This window comes from Notolabrus celidotus, chromosome 19, assembly GCF_009762535.1.
Source record: "Notolabrus celidotus isolate fNotCel1 chromosome 19, fNotCel1.pri, whole genome shotgun sequence".
NCBI lineage: Eukaryota > Metazoa > Chordata > Actinopteri > Labriformes > Labridae > Notolabrus > Notolabrus celidotus.
Window position 1 is genome coordinate 14828485 of NC_048290.1, and position 16995 is coordinate 14845479.

At 42.2% G+C, this 16995-nt stretch overlaps 1 protein-coding gene across 2 annotated transcripts in view; it reads right to left on the bottom strand.

Annotated features, from left to right (window-relative positions):
- Nucleotides 1-1254: 1254 nt before the first annotated feature.
- The window catches only part of tjp2a (tight junction protein 2a (zona occludens 2)), a 46474-nt gene continuing 30733 nt past the window's right edge, over nucleotides 1255-16995 (bottom strand). For both annotated transcript variants that reach the window (XM_034709304.1, XM_034709303.1), the window contains 21 exons: nucleotides 16515-16617; nucleotides 15583-16357; nucleotides 15252-15355; nucleotides 13558-13711; nucleotides 12355-12466; nucleotides 10692-10822; nucleotides 10516-10603; nucleotides 10252-10402; nucleotides 9714-9822; nucleotides 8630-8849; nucleotides 8278-8465; nucleotides 8075-8170; nucleotides 7826-7905; nucleotides 7420-7630; nucleotides 7230-7330; nucleotides 6893-7117; nucleotides 5255-5356; nucleotides 4919-5119; nucleotides 4426-4503; nucleotides 3106-3191; nucleotides 1255-3002 (listed from right to left, as the gene is read on the bottom strand). In XM_034709304.1, coding sequence (XP_034565195.1) covers nucleotides 2846-3002; nucleotides 3106-3191; nucleotides 4426-4503; nucleotides 4919-5119; nucleotides 5255-5356; nucleotides 6893-7117; nucleotides 7230-7330; nucleotides 7420-7630; nucleotides 7826-7905; nucleotides 8075-8170; nucleotides 8278-8465; nucleotides 8630-8849; nucleotides 9714-9822; nucleotides 10252-10402; nucleotides 10516-10603; nucleotides 10692-10822; nucleotides 12355-12466; nucleotides 13558-13711; nucleotides 15252-15355; nucleotides 15583-16357; nucleotides 16515-16617 — 3472 coding nt within the window. In that variant the 3' untranslated portion in view covers nucleotides 1255-2845. The remainder of the gene's footprint in view (nucleotides 3003-3105; nucleotides 3192-4425; nucleotides 4504-4918; nucleotides 5120-5254; nucleotides 5357-6892; nucleotides 7118-7229; nucleotides 7331-7419; nucleotides 7631-7825; nucleotides 7906-8074; nucleotides 8171-8277; nucleotides 8466-8629; nucleotides 8850-9713; nucleotides 9823-10251; nucleotides 10403-10515; nucleotides 10604-10691; nucleotides 10823-12354; nucleotides 12467-13557; nucleotides 13712-15251; nucleotides 15356-15582; nucleotides 16358-16514; nucleotides 16618-16995) is intronic.

Sequence of the window (16995 nt, forward strand, 5' to 3'; positions counted from 1 at the left end):
GCGTGTGCCCTGTGTAGAGAGGCTATAGCCCTCACTGCAGAGGTTGTAGGTTCAATTCCAGCCTTGATCATTTACTGCATTTCCTCCCCTACTCTCTACTCCCCACATTTCCTGTCTCTCTTCAGCTGTCCCGGCCAATTTAAAGGCAAAAATACCAAAAATATATGTATATAAAAAAAAGTGGTTATCAAAATTTTTTAATGAGACGCCAGCCCTTGGTTCCACTAGTACTGTGCTCCTCAAATTGGACCCTATCCACCTACTCAGTGTGTAACTTTTTGTCATCACAGTCACAGTTCAAACCTTTTTCTCCTGCAGAACTTTTGACCTCAATCACTCCATCACCACGTTTTAATATTTGTTCATTGGCCCTTAAATTTGTCCTAACGTTTCCACCTCATAGGGCCTCTGTTCTTTTTTGAAAAGTTGGGTGTAAATGCAGCAGCAAGCTTCAGGATGAACTTCCCAAATTTCCTGTAGAAACAGAACTCTGGTACTAAAACTTCTTATCACAGCATTAAGAAGTTATGCCGATGTTGTACCGAACCGTCGTGGTGAAGAGGGAGCTGAGCCGGGAGGCAAAGCTTTCAATTTACCAGTCGGTCTATGATCCAACCCTCACCTATGGTCACGAGCTGTGGGTCATGACCGAAAGAATAAGATTGTTGATACAAGCGGGTGACATGAGTTTCCTCTGAAGGGTGTCTGGGCTCAGCCTTAGAGAGAGGGTCAGGAGCTCGGATATCCGGAGGGAGCTCGGAGTAGAGCTGCTAATCCTTCGCAGCGAAAGGAGTCAGCTGGGGAGGTTCGAGCATCTAATAAGGACGCCTCCCTTTAAGGGTGTTCCAGGCATGTCCAACTGAGAGAAGGCCCCGGGGAAGACCCAGAACTCATGGAGGGATTATATATCACGCCAGGAGGAGCTGGAAAGTGTTGCTGGGGAGAGGGATGTCTCGGCCAATTTGCTTGGACTGCTAACTGCGACCTGACCCCTGATAAGTGGAAGAGGATGGATGAATGGATGGATGGATGGATGGATGGATGGATGGATGGATGGATGGATGGATGGATGGATGGATGGATGGATGGATGGATGGATGGATGGATGGATGGATGGATCACAGCAATAAATATAAGATGGTTGACTTCTGTTTTTGCAGAGTCCTGTAAATGCATTCGTGTCAGGCATATTTCATCTCTCAAATCTGACCCAAGAAGAGAACTGGAACTCAACACTTCCAAGATGAAGTCATGTAAAAAAGAGATTTATTTATTTGAATATTTTCTGTAACACTAAGATCACAAACTAAAAAAAAAAAAAGAACATAATCACAGACTAACATTAAAAAGAAATAGATCAAACAACATGATTGTCTTCACCACATTCCAGATGCTCCAGTGTACAAAGACTTGACAGAGTTTATAAAAACATACACACAATAACGATGTGATTGTCTGCGGTCGGACGCCGAGAACAAAGGGAACACAAACTGCTGGACTCATCAGAGAGACGCTCTGCTGAAGCCTTCAATCCAGCTTCTTCACCTCCTCACGTGAGCAGTAAATCTGTGACATTATCTGTGCCGTTATGACTAAAACAGCAATCCTTTACAGGCACCGGCACAACCTCACTGATGGAGGAAAGTGCATTAGATTCACACGAGGGCAAAGAGTCAAATAAACCTGTTCATAAAGACTTCTTTTTCACTTTAACAGACTTTTTATTTTTGTCTGTGACTCGGTTTAGGTTTAATTAGAACTATCAAAGGAAATACAAGGCACTTATCAATATGCCGCTTCCCAAAATGAACACATATTTCACAATTTGATGAAACAATAAATGTCCAATGAGGAAAATAAAGGTGTAAAATAAATCAGAGAAAACTTGGCAAGATGGTGTGAAGACGATGTCGACAAGTGTGTGAAATCAGAGCAGCTGCACAAGCTGCTCTGAATTTATGAATGAGAAACTCTTCTTGAAACAAGGGAGGGGAGGACCAAACCTCACAGCAGACATTCTGTACAAAGCATCTTTCTGTCTGAGAAATATTCACCTGGCGATCTTTGAAGAGTCAAAGCAAGCAGGCGTGGAACAAAGACTTCAATTTTAACTGGATTTCAATTTTTCAGGAAGAATCTTTGTGCAAATTTGTACCAGAACTTTTCTTCAAGTCGATGTTTCAGCTTTTTTTGTAGTCAGATTTTTTACATAATGTTTTTTTTCTTTTGAATAAACAGAATATTCTATCTCTTGTGATCTGGAGAGGAATAATCTGCTACAAATCATAAATATTGATCAAATGAAAACGTATTTTTACCTCTACAGTTTTCTACATTTCTGACAAACCTTCAAAAAAGTAGTAGTAGCAGTAGTAAAGTAAAGCCTCTTGCTTTTTAGAATAAGGTGTTTATCTTCTAGAGAAAGTGTGCTGAGCTGTGAGACACGAGTGATGGTGATGATGAGAGACAAAAACTGTTGCTAGGGTTTGTGGATCGGGGAAAGTAAAACCATACATGTAACAAAAACCTCTGCAGACAATAAAAGAATATATACACTGAAATATCCGGTTTGTGAAAAGTCCAGTCAGAACTGTTTCTGTTTAAGATGTGTGTGTGTGTGTGTGTGTGTGTGTGTGTGTGTGTGTGTGTGTGTGTGTGTGTGTGTGTGCGTGTGTGTGCGTGTGTGTGTGCGTGTGTGTAAACTGTGTGTGAAATCTAACATAAAGCTGTGAGGTGAAGTTCCCGTCTCATCCGGGTGCTTACTACAAAAATAAGTCCTTACATCAAACTCTGCTTGTAGTGATTATAAGTGAGGAATCCTGATGTCACTTCCTGGTTCCCCGGCCTACAGCTCTGTGTCTTTGTATTTCTGAGGGTTGTAGTATCCTCTCTTGGTCTGCTCGGCCAGCTGTCGGCGGTACTCGGCCTCCTCGTCCTCGTGTCCTCTGCTCTCTGAGTAATGTGGCCTGAAAGGAGTCTGCTGCTCGGGGTTGGAGCTGGAACTGATCGCACACACAGAGAGATGACGATGATGCATCAGTTTTCATTGTTTAAAACTCTGTCACCTATAACATCTCTATGAATGCGTGTGACTTATTGTGTTACCCTATAGGCTGAGGACGGTTGAGGTTGGGCTTTGGCGGTTTGATTGGGACGGCGTAGATGTCCGGATGCTTCTGGGCGATTTCCAGCTGTAGAGAGAGAGCAGACCCAGATATGTCAGAGAGGCTGAATAAAACACTGAAAGACATCCAAACTCAGGGATTAGTATTTCATGTCCTGAAATATTTTACAGCTTTCTTTTTTTTTCCTAAAGAAAACTGTCACAGGAAAGTAAAACACCACAATATTTAAAATGTTCTTTTTTAGGAAACCAGATAAGTGTGTTTGTCTCAGTCCCCACAGCTTCTGATCTCTAAGCAACACTTTTTGTGGAATCTGAGCAAAGGTGTCAATGAAGATAAAAAATACCTCTGGAAATATTAAAGGAGCACTCCATATTTTTCCTTAAAAAGTTATCTTTACCTGAATGGAACCATTTCTACTCCAGTGTCTGTATTTCGACACAGACACACCTCACTCTCTGATTTGATAATCACCTGACAAACAAAACCGAGCTGCTTGAACATTTGTGTCAAGAGTGGCAATTAACATTAACATGAAAGACTGGCTGAGAAAAAGCCAAGACATATGAAAGCTGTAATTAAAAACCTGATGATTCCACAAAATATTGATTTCTCTACTCTCCCTGAGTTAAAACATGAGTATTCTGGCGTTAAAGAATGAATATGAACTTAACTTTCTTTGTAAAACTGAGTCTGAAAAACATGACTCATTATTTTCTGAAATTAAAAAAGCTAAATGAAGGTATTTTGTTTGTAAAGTGGGATAAATGGATGAAAACTCTTAATTTCTCTCACTCTGTCAATCATCTGGTGGCCAACTTAACCCTCACAGCAGTTTCAGGCTTTAAAAATAACATAGGAGATGACACCTTTCATACATTAAGAGTTTCTGATTGCTTTAACCATTCCTAAACTGTGTTAATGTTGTTCCAAATTATCTTTCCTGAGCGTTAAAATATGTTTAAAGTACAAAGTTTTCTTTCCCTCTAAATATTACCATGGGTGGGAGTGGTGGGGGATTTCTATCAATCAGTATATTTCATCACTGTGAATTATTACTGTTGTATTGACAAATTCATTAATAAAATTAAATTTAAAATTTTTTTTAAAAGTTCAACTGGAGATGAAGTGAGTCAAACTCATTAGAGTATAAATTTGACTCAACCAAGCATCCAAGTCTTGGGAAAATCACAAGATAATCTGTCTTATAAAGTTAAACTTCTCTCTACAAAATGTGACCATGTCATTAGATTTAAGTTTGCGGCACCATGTAAAAGAGAAACAAAAAAACAGTACTGACTCGAGCGTTTTCTGCTTCCTGCAGCTCCAACATCCTCTGAGCTCGGGCCAGGTGATCCATCTTCTCAAAAGCTTTGATCTAGGAGACAAATACATGTATTAATTAATGATAAATAACATTTCTGTTTTTAGATTAAAGAGGAAATTGAACATCAATATGGTGGCATGGTTCAAAAAGGGAACGTCACGTTTGAGTGTGTTAGTTCATTCAGATGAAGATGACACAGCACTGTGAGTGGAGGTGGATTGAATGAAGGGATACAAACGTTTAAGATAAAGTACACGTTCAGTTACCTGATCACCCATTCTCTATTTCATATTAGAAGCAATGATAAAAGAAAAGGAAGCATCACAGAAAGTTATCATATAATCGAGTCAAGCTACTGAAACATTAGAGAACAATGGAGACGCCAGAGGAGCTTGAAAACGTCAGATTAATGAAGTCAGAGTAGAAAAAGTTTAGACATGAACAGCAAAATCAAAAAGATGCTAACCTTTCCCAGGAAGGATTTGTTGGCAGGGTCCTCCAGCTCCGGGCTCCGCTCCTCTGACGTCTGGTTGACTCGAGTGAGGCTGGGCTTCAGAGCCACAGGAGGCGGAGCTGGCTTGTTCCCGCCCGCTGCGTCGCTGCTGATGGTGCTGCTGGAGTGAGAGTCGTAGCTCCGCGACGAGTCGGTCCGAGTTTGAGCCCGCACCTGTTGAAGGAGAGAAAAGGTCAGTGTGTAGGGACCGTTTTATAACTTTGACTTTGCTCCATGAGTTCAGAAGGGGAGGTTAGATGGAGTGATGTTATGAAGAGCGTATGGGAGGACGGAGGGAGAGGAGCTCACCTTGGGGGGCTCAGGAACAAAAGAGGGGGGAGGGCTGGGCTCTCTGTGCATTAGGTCTCTGCTGCCTGACCTCAAACGAGCCCGAGGTTCAGGGTGAGGCTTCTACACACACACAAACACAAACATACAAACACACACAAAGGGTGTCAGGGTGAGATTATGCAAACAGGCTTAAGTTACAGCTGAGGGTGAGGCAAACATGTTAGAAATGAGGAAAGTTAGAGGAGCATAAACAGTGTATACATATATGTCACATTTCTCCTGCAGGAACCTTTAAAGGAACTCACTGAGTTAAACCACAATAATTAGGGTCTAAATGAAGATACAGGTACATCACACCTCTGCAGTCCTGGTCACAATACACAGGACTCCATCAAACAGGTAAGAAGTTCACTTATTGACAGGACACTGCTTGTTTACACCTGATCATTTGTTGCATTTATAAATTTAGATTGTTTTTCGACCGGAGGAACTTTACCTCTGAACTATGTCCGTTTCAACCAGTGGAACTAGGGTCTAAATTTAGTTCAGGGGTAGATAATCTCCCCCCTAAAAATCCCCTGCTAGGGGGGTAATACTTTTCAAAGGTCCCAGGACTTTCAGGTGGCAGGGCCTGCAATGCTGGATGTGTCTGATTGGTAGACTAACCGCAGTGTTTTTATTCTGCCCGCCATCCACAATAACATCACACACATCTGTGATTCACTTGATTTCTCTTTCTTTCATTTGTTCTATACTTTTTGTATGTGTGTGCACTTTTCAAAAGAAGAAGCTGTGATTCACTTGATTTAGCAGCTTGTAACAATAGTCTTCTCTCAGCCCACCGTGAATGCGTCTTTACCGGTGTTACGGTTTTAAAAGTGACCATGTAAACTGGAGACCTTCAGCTGAAAGTGTTTGTGGAGTTTACAGAGCTGTTGAAACACAGAGGGAGTTCCTGGGAATGCCAACAAGTTTAGTTTTTATTAAGATTTCAAAATATCCTCATCAGATATATAATGATCGTCTAAAGACGTTTATAAGGGATGCATCTGGCTGAAAGTCTCCGGTTAACAGGGTCGCTGTTTAAACCAAAACACCGGCTAATCTCTGCCACAGCTTTTTGAGTTAAAAAGGATTTTAAAGCCGTGTTGAAACATCTTTGCTACTCACGCTTATCTCCTCTCACGTGTTGATTCAGTGAATCCATCTGTGATGAAATATAGCACCATCTGAAACAGTGTCGGCTGAGTCTCTTCATGCTAACAGGCTAGCTGTTGTGTTGCTCATAATGATGCCTGCCAGTCCTTCTTCTCCTGTGGTGTCCTCTGTGATGAATGGAATTTGTCTTTGTTTTACTGCCCTCTACTGGCCTGATGGTGTGCATTTACTTTTTTTTCTCCATACGTCACTGGCCTGATTTACTCAATCTACCCGGGACTTCAGCCCGTGGTCGAAACACAGACAGCAATGGGGGCACAGGAACTTTTTAGTTCAGGGTAAAGTATTACTGGGGGCTACAAGTCCCCGGAACTCTTGGTCAAAATGCACCTATTATCCTTCATCAACAAAAGACACGAGCCTGCAGGTCGGTCGGATTCACAAGCTGCAGTACACACAAAGTACAGCGTGTCACACAGCCTCAGCGGTCGCCCTCACCTCGTCTGGCATCACAGGCTCCGATGATCGACTGATGGCCGACACAGGCTGAGGCTCATCCAATGTCTCATCCAGCTCGTTGTCAGTATAAGCCCCGCCCTCGTCCGCTGTGTCTTCATAGTCGCTGGTCAGGCGGCTGTCCATGCTCAGGTAGTCTGCACTCATTGCTGACAGGTAGGACATGCGGTCATCATGGAGGTCCAGGTCCTCCTCTGAGCCTTCCAGCTGAGGAGAGCGAATGACAAAACAAAGTTAAATGTGTATGTAATAATATTCAAACTTCAGTCAGACTCTTGAAAAAGTAATAATGAGAAAATAGAATAAACAGTGGACTCACCTTGCCCTCACACACCCACACAGCTCTGTCCTGCTGCTCCTGAATGGTGTCTTTCACACTACCATACCACGCGTCATTGGAGGAGTTCAGGTCAACAGTGGCTGGATGTGAACAAAGCAGACAAAACAATAATCAACACTGAGAAACACACAGGATAACTCTGGCTCTGCTGCATGGTGCTGAAACCTACCAGTAAAGAGGTGTGAGCAGGTCTTCCTCAACTTCACGGCCTGCTCGTACAGTTTGCGTGCGCTGCGGCTGGATCCAGGCAGGAGGCGATTCCTCATGGTCTTGACGCCCTGTTTGCTGTCGGGGTTCAGGAAGACGACGATGGGATACCACTGAGTGTAGTTCAGAGTGTCCACGGCTTTAGGAGTCACATCCAAGAGAGCGTGACGGTCCTGAGGAAACAAAGGGGGGTTGTTAGAGTTTAATCAAAGTGGCCGTACTTTCATAAACTGACACAGGACTTCGGCCAGATCAGTGTCCGGTCCGTCTCTGATCCAGATCCAGAACCAGATCCAGATCTGGTGCGGTGACGGTTGGAGACGAACGGGACACTGATCTGGTGGAATTTGGCCGTTAGTGTGGCATACCTGTTCGATGATTTGTCTGATGGTGTTCAGTCTCACGACTCCAGAGGATTTCTCACTTCCTGCATCTTTGGGCTCCGTTTCTGAGAGAGGGAAGAAATTATTCTTAATTATGAAGGAACATTTATTACAGAGAAGAGAATTTATCACCCAGTTGTCCCAATTACTCACAGCAGTCTTTATAAATTCTATACGACACGTTGTTCTGCAGTGCAAACAAATTGAAAAATAGGTGATTAAGGAAGCACTTACTGGCGACGACATACTCGTTGGGCATGTCATTGGCCAGTTTATCATTCACAGCATCAGAAATGGGTCCAAATATAACCACAGGTCTTCTGAATCCAGCTGTGAAACACACAACAAAAACACAATTCACTCACACGTGAAAGGAAAACACAACACAGCCAAAACCTCTCGTGTGTGAAAGAGCAAAGGGCAAATCTTTCAGCTACCTTCACGCAGCACGACTCTCTCATAGGCAGGGAACCGTGTGGTGACTGGAGCTGCACTCAGATCCTCCCGGCTCTTGCGTAAGTCTTTCTTCTTTGCCGCCCTTTGACCTCTCAGCCTCCAGAAGTCTCCTCTGTCGTTGCCTGATGCTGCCCGGGCTGCGTTCTGCACGTTTGCCATTTGTTCTGCTCTGTTACACGGAACAACAAAATCACCTTAAATAACAGCACGTCTTAAATCCACCTCTCCTTGTACATGCACATCTTTTACACATAGTCTACATCTACTCTACAGTTGAACAAACAACACACAAATTAATCAGAATAATACACATTCTCAATGAAGTACCAGTACCTGCTCTTGTTGGGGATGATTCCTTTCTCCAGCAGCTGGTTGTCTTTGTCTGAGCGGATGGCCAACCAGTTTCCCAGTTTCCCATCGTACAGCGTGTCGGTCACTTTGAAGATTTCTCCTCTGCCGAAGGGAAGGCTCTGAGGAACCTCTTTCTCGTACTCAAAGTGGGTCCTGATGAAAAAGGAGTCCCCTCTGCCGGATGCTAAAATGTCCTTGTACACTGAAACAGAAAATAAACACGTATCTTTAATAGGGACGTAAGGAAACAGTCAACCCACGATTCAAATCGATTTTTGGTTCCCGATATGATTCACTCTCGATTCTCCAACAATTTTCAAGAAAACTGGATTGCACTCAAAATTTAAATAACTATTATTTTATTTCAATTCTCAGATATGGACAGTTGCAATATATATTTTATCTCTTATATTTATTTGTAAACAAAGTAATCCTTTTTAATTTTTAAGGTGTGCTGTAACTCAAATAAAACCACTGCACGCTAAATCACCGTACAAAATTACCTTGTTGGAAAATTTTAGAACAATTATAGAGAAATGGAAAGTGAACGATTCCCAAATGAAAGTGTTAAATATTAAAACAAATAAGTCTCTTTAATTTAGGGATGTAAATTCCTAGTATTTTCCGTGATCGATCTTTGGAAATGTTAACGATCAATTATCATTAAAAAACATTAAAAAAACATGAACGTTTTCCATTTCAAAAATATCACTTTCAGCTCTGTCAGATAATAAATCAGGTTTAGTAACTTGTTTAAAATTAATTTGTCTTGATTGATTGTATAAATAAACAAAAAAATTGGACTAAATACATTAAAAGCGACTGTTAAGAAACTTGTAATAATTAAAATCAAATTTGTATCGGAGAAACTATTCAGACTTTTTATTAAATTAAGTTAACGAGTTAAAACACACGCTTCTTAGTGACTTAGTTTAAGTCACTAAGAAGCAGTCAGTTTAGTGAGAAGTTTAATGTCCAGCGAAGCCAAATAAATAACTGTGTTTGAGTTTTGTTTCCACAGTTTTTAAAGAACAATGAAGATATGTTCTTAGTGTCATTATAATACCTTCAGGTTTGCTCTGAGCTAGAATGGTGACATCCTCTCCTTTGGGGACCTCCAGCAGGTAGAGGACAGCATCCTCCCGCACCATGCCTCTGAAATCCATGTTGTTTACCTGAATAACACACAGCAGAAAGTAAACACCTGTTAGAAAGATTGAAATAGTGTAGAAAAGTGTTCAACAAAACGTGACCTGTACTTTTATAAACAAAGGATTAGGAATAAGCGAGCAGAACTCTGGCACTTGTGTTAATAAAAGGCTGATTACTTCTCGTTAAGTTCATCTTGAACTGCTGAACCCAGAGACTGCCAACAATAATCTGTTAATGATCAACAAATTAAGAAGCAGATCTTAATCCTGTCTTTGGCTTTCATTTTTGTTTTAAAATAATTTTTTCCATCATTTTTATTTTAACCTTCCTTTGTTTGTTTTTTTAATTCTGTGTTCAATAAATCCAAAAAGCTGCTATCAAATTCCTACCACTTTCTTGCCTTTCACTTTTCCTGAGTGTTTCATCTGCACGTGGATTAAAAGAAGTCTCACCTTCATAATCTGATCTCCTGTGAGGAGTCCCTCCTGCTCAGCTGCACTATCCTCCTGAACTCCTGCGATGAAGATACCAACATCGTTTCCCCCGGCCAGCCTCAATCCAACACTGTCTCCTTTCTGGAATCTAACCATCACCGTGTTTGGCCTGGATGATAAAGACAAGATTGAATTATTCAAAGAAACTAACAGACGAAGGACTCAAAGAAATTCATGAACTTAAAGAGAGAGCAGATTGAACAGATGTGATATAATACTAACCCGTATATTTCCTGGTCCTCTATGCTTGGTTTTTGTGGCACCTTCGGGGGAGCGTGAAGCTTTGGGGCTACAGCGTGCACTGGGACCGCTGGAACAGGCAGGGGCAAACATTGTCCTTGACTCCACACTTGTTTATGATCAAAGCTTCAAATAAGAACAGGGAGAAGCGTGTTTACCTGGTGGTGTTTCTGATCGTGGCTCCTGCCTCTCTGCCTGCACAGGAAGCGTGTCTTCAGCTGCTCTGTCGGGAGGTCTGAATGGTGTTGGCATGGCTCCCATCTTTGCCAGCCTGTTGGGTGGTTCTTCCCTGAAGACAAAAAATCAAATCATGTTTAAGATTTGATCTAATATGATGAAGAGCTGAAGTTATATTTTGGGGGGACTTTTGCCTTTATTAGACAGAACAGCTGAAGAGAGACAGGAAATGTGGGGAGTATAGAGTGTGAGAGGACATGCAGTACATGGTCAAGGCTGGAATCGAACCTGCGACCTCTGCGACGAGGGCTATGGCCTCTGTATTTGGGGCGGGCGCTTAGACAGCTAGGCCACCAGCGCCCCGATCATCAAACACTTTTAATGAAGTACACGATGTCTCATCGCTCTATGCCCCTCACATCTGATAACCTGCAGGGTGTGACACATGCTCTGCAGGTAATCAGAGAGAGAGAGGTCCTACAGTGCGTCCCTGTTGAGAAGAGTTATGTGCGGCTGATTGCTGCGAGGGATGTGAATTTCAAGTATTTTCCGTGAACAATCTTTTGAAATGTAAGCAATCAATTATCAATTAAATACTTTTTAAAAAGTGAACGTTTTCCATGCTGGTGGCCTAGCGGTCTAAACGCCCCACATACAGAGGCTACAGTCCTCGTCGCAGGGGTCGCCGGTTCGATTCCCGACCGGTCGACCATTTCCTGCATGTCTTCCCCCACTCTCTACTCCCCATATTTCCTGTCTCTCTTCAGCTGTGCAAAAAATATAACTTAAAAAAAATGCCAAAGTCATTTTTTCTGCTGGATCAAATTTTCCTTCATGACATAATGTATATAACTGACAGTATTGAATAGCTACAGATCGTACTGAGGTGTTCAAAATGTTAAACACGCTGAATATCAACATGTGGAGCAGGCTCATAAAAGTGAAGGCTCAGACTTCAACAAGGGAACTGAACAGAAACATATTTCAGACTCACAGTGTCCAGTTTTCTGTCTACTCGTTCTTATTGAGAAAAATAAGCATGTGAACGCGGTCAGGTGTCAGCCGGGAGCGCAACCGGGTCATAATCAGTCTGGTGGCGGAGAAAAAAAGCGCTTGTGGAGACCTGTCACTCAGCCGCAGCCCCCAGCTGAGCATCTCCGCTGTGTGTGACACCTTCAGTCAGCTGATTCACATCGAAACATACTTCAAACTTAAAACACCTCCACTCAGCGAGTGACAAGAGAGCAGTGGAAGGGACTTATCGATTGTTTACTGTCTTGCGATATATCCTTACATCCCTATGAATAATGTATAACATGTTCTTGGAGATTAGAAGATCTACACAGAAGCAAACTGTTTAAACAGAGACAGCTGTTCTAACACATAGTGGATGCAGAGAATTCCTCCTCATTAATTTAATGTGAAGGACTTGCTAAGCTTCATGAAGCACAAATCAACATAATCCTGCTTTATCCCCATTTTTCTGCCGTATTTAACGCTGAGATAATAAAATCACTGGAGATACATTAGTGGACCCCCGACTGTTTTTGGCTTTGAACATCTAAAAATTTAATCTCAGGCTCAATTCAAGCAGTTGAAGTAAAAAACGTCCTTCCCTTACAGTAAGGTTAAAGGCCAGCTTACCTGGGCTTGTCTCTGAGCCTCTCATTGGACGAGTGGGAAGAGAGGTCGGAGTGATGCCCTCGTCTGTCATCCTGCGGAGAGTAGGAGCGGTACGACTCTATTTCGGAGATATCTGCAACAAAACAACGAAACAAAACAAAATATCTGAACCAAGGTAATGCATATTAAAACCTGCCTCAGTTCTCCTTGATGCACCTGTGTTTTCTGAATTACATAATTCAAACAGCCTACAGGTCATGGAAGCAGAAACATACAAAAAGGTAGCATACAAATGAAGGTTACATAAGGAAGAACAGGAGATTAGCAGAGTAATTATGTGTTTGTTCAGCTTTGATGATCTGTGACAAATTATTGAAATTTAAACTTAAGCATGCATTTGTGATTATTTTAGCACAGCTGCATTGATGAAGCACTTCAGGTGATTTGCATCTTGCACAGCTCTCTCACGCACACACTCAGCTTCAATTGTTCTAAGAGATCTTTACACAGAAGGATCCTGGAGGGAGGAACCAGAGGGCTGCTGCGGTGCGAACCTTAATATAATGAAAATTCTGTCATATCCAATAGCAGGATTATGACCAGGGATTAGATCACTCTCCCTGAGGGGAGTGAGCACTTTCACACAAGCAGACACACACTCTCTCTCTCTCTCTCTCACACACACACACACACACACACACACACACACACACACACACACACACACACACACACACACACACACACACACACACACACACACACACACACACACTCCCAAAAGCAGACAAAGTGGGTCACAAGTCTTTCCCTATTTCCCCTCCTCCCTGTAAACATTTGGTCAGCAAACAATCCACTCACACCACTTATCGAGATTGGCCCTGACCAATCAGAGCACCACATCTGGTCATGTGACACTAAAAACAGGTATAAAAGAGTGATGGCTGCGGTCAGTAATGATGAGAGTTTTGTGGAGCGAGCGGGAGTGCTCGTTTGTGAAACACATTAAATATTCAAAAAGTGCTGACATGTGAGTAAAACTTTTATTTTATGAATGGAAACACAGTTGATTGACAAATACAAACAGCAGCAGCAGCAGCGGGAATGTTTCCATAGTTGATATAATGAAGTTCATATGCAGTGGGTTTGTATATGATGATGGAGGCCAGCTGTGTCTTTACACTGGATAGGACCTGCTGCTTTTCAGATTCAAGAGTCTCTCACCATCGAGCTCAGAGTCGCTGTCAACCATCGGAGGGACTCGGATCAACACCTGCCGTCTGTCTCTCTGTACCACCAGCTGCAGCTTCCCCCGAGACTTCTCAATCAGCTTTCCAGCGTCAGAAAGGGAAAGGTTTTCTGTCACTGTGCCGTTAATCTGACACAGAGAGAGACAGAGACAGAGAAGGGAAATAAGGGGATATAGTCAGCTGCTTATCACTTCACTGACTACATTAAACTCTGTGACCGTTTGAATCTATGTAAGAAGAATGAAGTTTGATTCATCCATAGAAAAACCTCCCCTGGTTTAGATTAACTTTTACAAATGGGATTAACTAATCCTTAATGGTCTCATTTCTAGTTTTCTCATAAAGGTGTCTGGACCAATCAGAACGCTCCTGCAAGAGTTAAAGAGAACCAAGAGAACCAAGCTACTTATGATTCCTTTTGAGACCTTTACGCTGGGTTCAAGTTACTTATTAAAGATAATATATAAGTTTCTAATCCAAAACTTGATCCATAAGGCAACTGGACTGGTAGAAAATTCTACCAGTCCAGTTGCCTTACGGATCAAGCTTTGGATTCATGACCTGGATGACTGAGAATCTACACAGACATAAGTTTCTAATGTTTTAAAAATCACTCAATAACGTGCTGAAATTCAATCCTGATCTCCTTGACACAAAACGAACCATGAAAGGCCCTCAGACACCTTCAACTCTTTTAATTACAGGCATACAACACATCATGTGAGCACTGGTTATCTGCTAACACCAAGTCCTATAACTAACTGTATGATGAGATCTGTTCTTTTTAGAGGTTCCTCTGCCTGGAATCAACTCCCCACCAACATGAGATCAAAAACAGATTGTGTTTTTTAAAAAGTCCCTAAAAAAATGCTGATGAATTTCTCACAGACGTTATGTAATCACTGTTTTGAAACTTTTGTTTTTGTTTCCATATTTTTTAAGTTTAATGCAACTCATCATTAATTTGCTCAGACACTTTGTTTATTTTGCATTTTCATTTTTGATTTTTATAATTGGCTGCTATTGCATTGTTGTTTTATAGATAATCTGTGATTTTAAATATTTTTTTTCTTATTTTTGCTTTGTTGTGTGGACCCCAGCTTATGGGGATCCAAGTAAAGAATAAAGAATAAAGAACTCCATGTTTGAATCCTGTTGTTCTCCTGTTCCTTTAATTATTTTTTTTTCTGATGCAATTTAATTCCCTTAATGTATCATTTTTTTATGAATTAATTTAAGTCTATCTTAATGTTTCTTTCATGTTTTATTGTCATCGTTCATCGTTGAATATCATTCCAAAGTTCCTCTGTCTCCATGTAAAGCACCTTGTATTGACTCTTGGTTTGAAGTTTGCTACATATGCTATGAAATTCTGCAGTTAAATCATGTGGATTACCATGTCAGATTCATCTTACAACATTTTGATACTGAAATTATAATATATAAAAAAATATGTAACATTTTCACTCTGTTCTATAATTTTGAATATTAGGATTTGCTGTATTTTAAATTCATGAATTGAGTATCTTCAATCTTTGGAAATGTGGTCACTAAATAAACTTTCCTTTTGCCACGGCAGGCTCCTCTTATGAGACATCTTTACTCTTTTGATACGTTCAAGACCAAACAAACAAAGATGTGAGATGAATTAATGGTTACTAAGTTTACCTTCAATATAATGTCTCCCTCTTGCAGGTTCCCGTCTCTGCTGGCCAGTCCTGTGCTGGTCATCTCTTTGATGAAGAGCTGGCTGCCCAGACGAAGACCATACTCTGAGAGAGAGAGAAAAAGAAGTGTTATAGTTTCAGCAGATAAGAAGGCGATGCAACCAACACTGTAGTTACATCATACATCTCTCCACACTCTTAAAGGTCATTTCTGTGGATGGTATTTCTGCTGTTTTCATATCAGCGTGTATATATTTGTTTTCGTGCCAGCTTCAGGATGCAGTCTAACACCCTCACATATAAACCGGATGGTAGAGTTTGTGGTATCTCACCTTCATTGGGCCGGTTCTTCAGCAGCAGCACATTCAGAGGTTTCTCCAGTGGCTCCAGTGGCTCCCGGACTGGGCGGGGAAGAGGGATTGGCATCGCAGCAGGTGACGGCGTGCGATCCAGGCGGTCTCTACTCCCAGCCCGCTTCACTGGCTCGTCGTACTTTCTTGGGTCAGAGGGGGCGCGTTCCCGTCCTCTCTCAAAGCTGCGTTCTCGTCCATGGCCCCTTGCTGGGCTGTGGCTGCCCCGTCTGTTGCGCAGATCTGGACTATCAGTGCGGTCTAACGTCCGCTCGCTGCGGTAGCGTCTGTCCGGGCTGTACTCCCGGTCCAGAGCGCGCTCGCTGCGGTAGCGCCGATCAGGACTGTGGTCTCTGTTGTACCTCCTGTCCGGGCTGTGCTCACGGTCCAGCATGTGCTCACTCTTGTAGCGCCGTTCCGGGCTGCGTTCTTTGTCTAGTACGCGCCCTCTGCTGCCGTCTCTTCTGTACTGCCGGTCTGGGCTCAGGTCTCTCTCTGTGCTCCTGCCACGTTCCCGCCGGTCATAGTCCCTGTCGTATTCTCGCTCTCGTGTTTGGTAGCCAGAATCCATGTAGCCTCCTCCGCCCCGCTCCCTCTCCATGCTGTGGTCTCGCCCTCCGCTCCGCCCGCTGTACACACTGCGGCGGTCCTGGTCGTAGTTGTAGTCATCATTGTAATCAGTGTTGAAGACTCTGTCGTCAGGGGATGGAGGACGGTTCAAGACATTTACGGGAACTTTCCTCGGCCTCTTGACCGTCTGTCGATTTAAGAAAAGCCAAAACATTATTAATTACATTTGAACCACTTCATTCATCGTTTGTGTTTGCAGCATTTTTAGGATCAGATGCCAACCTTGATTATTTAGGAGGTAACAAAACAGTAATATTTAAATAACAAAGAAAAGCATTACTTACAATTTTTGCTACTTTGCCACATTTCCTGAGTGTCTGCACGGCGAAGGAGTGCATGGCTCCCTCCATGGTGATGGCGTTCACCTGCACCACTCGATCATTCTCACTAAACACAAACACACAGTGATGTGAGCTTAACCTGCCAAACTTAACAACTTAAATAATAACTGAAAACTAATGGCAAATGTCTGATTTATATTTCTCTAAGAAACTTGAGTTCAAATGTTTAAAAGTTGTCTGGAGTCTTTCCAGTAATGTGACTGCTGGAAAGAGGAGAACAAATCTTAAACATGCTCGACAGCTTTGAGATGTTTCCAGTGCTAATCCATGTCAGCAGTTGTCACATAGAAGTAAACATATCGGATAGATTGATTCATTAAATGAGTCATGAGTTTGTTTTGGAAAATTCCTTCAAGCCTAAGTCGTCGTTCCCAGCTGCCCTGATCGGTTGTTAGTTTGTGTTCTCGTGTGACACTAACGATTT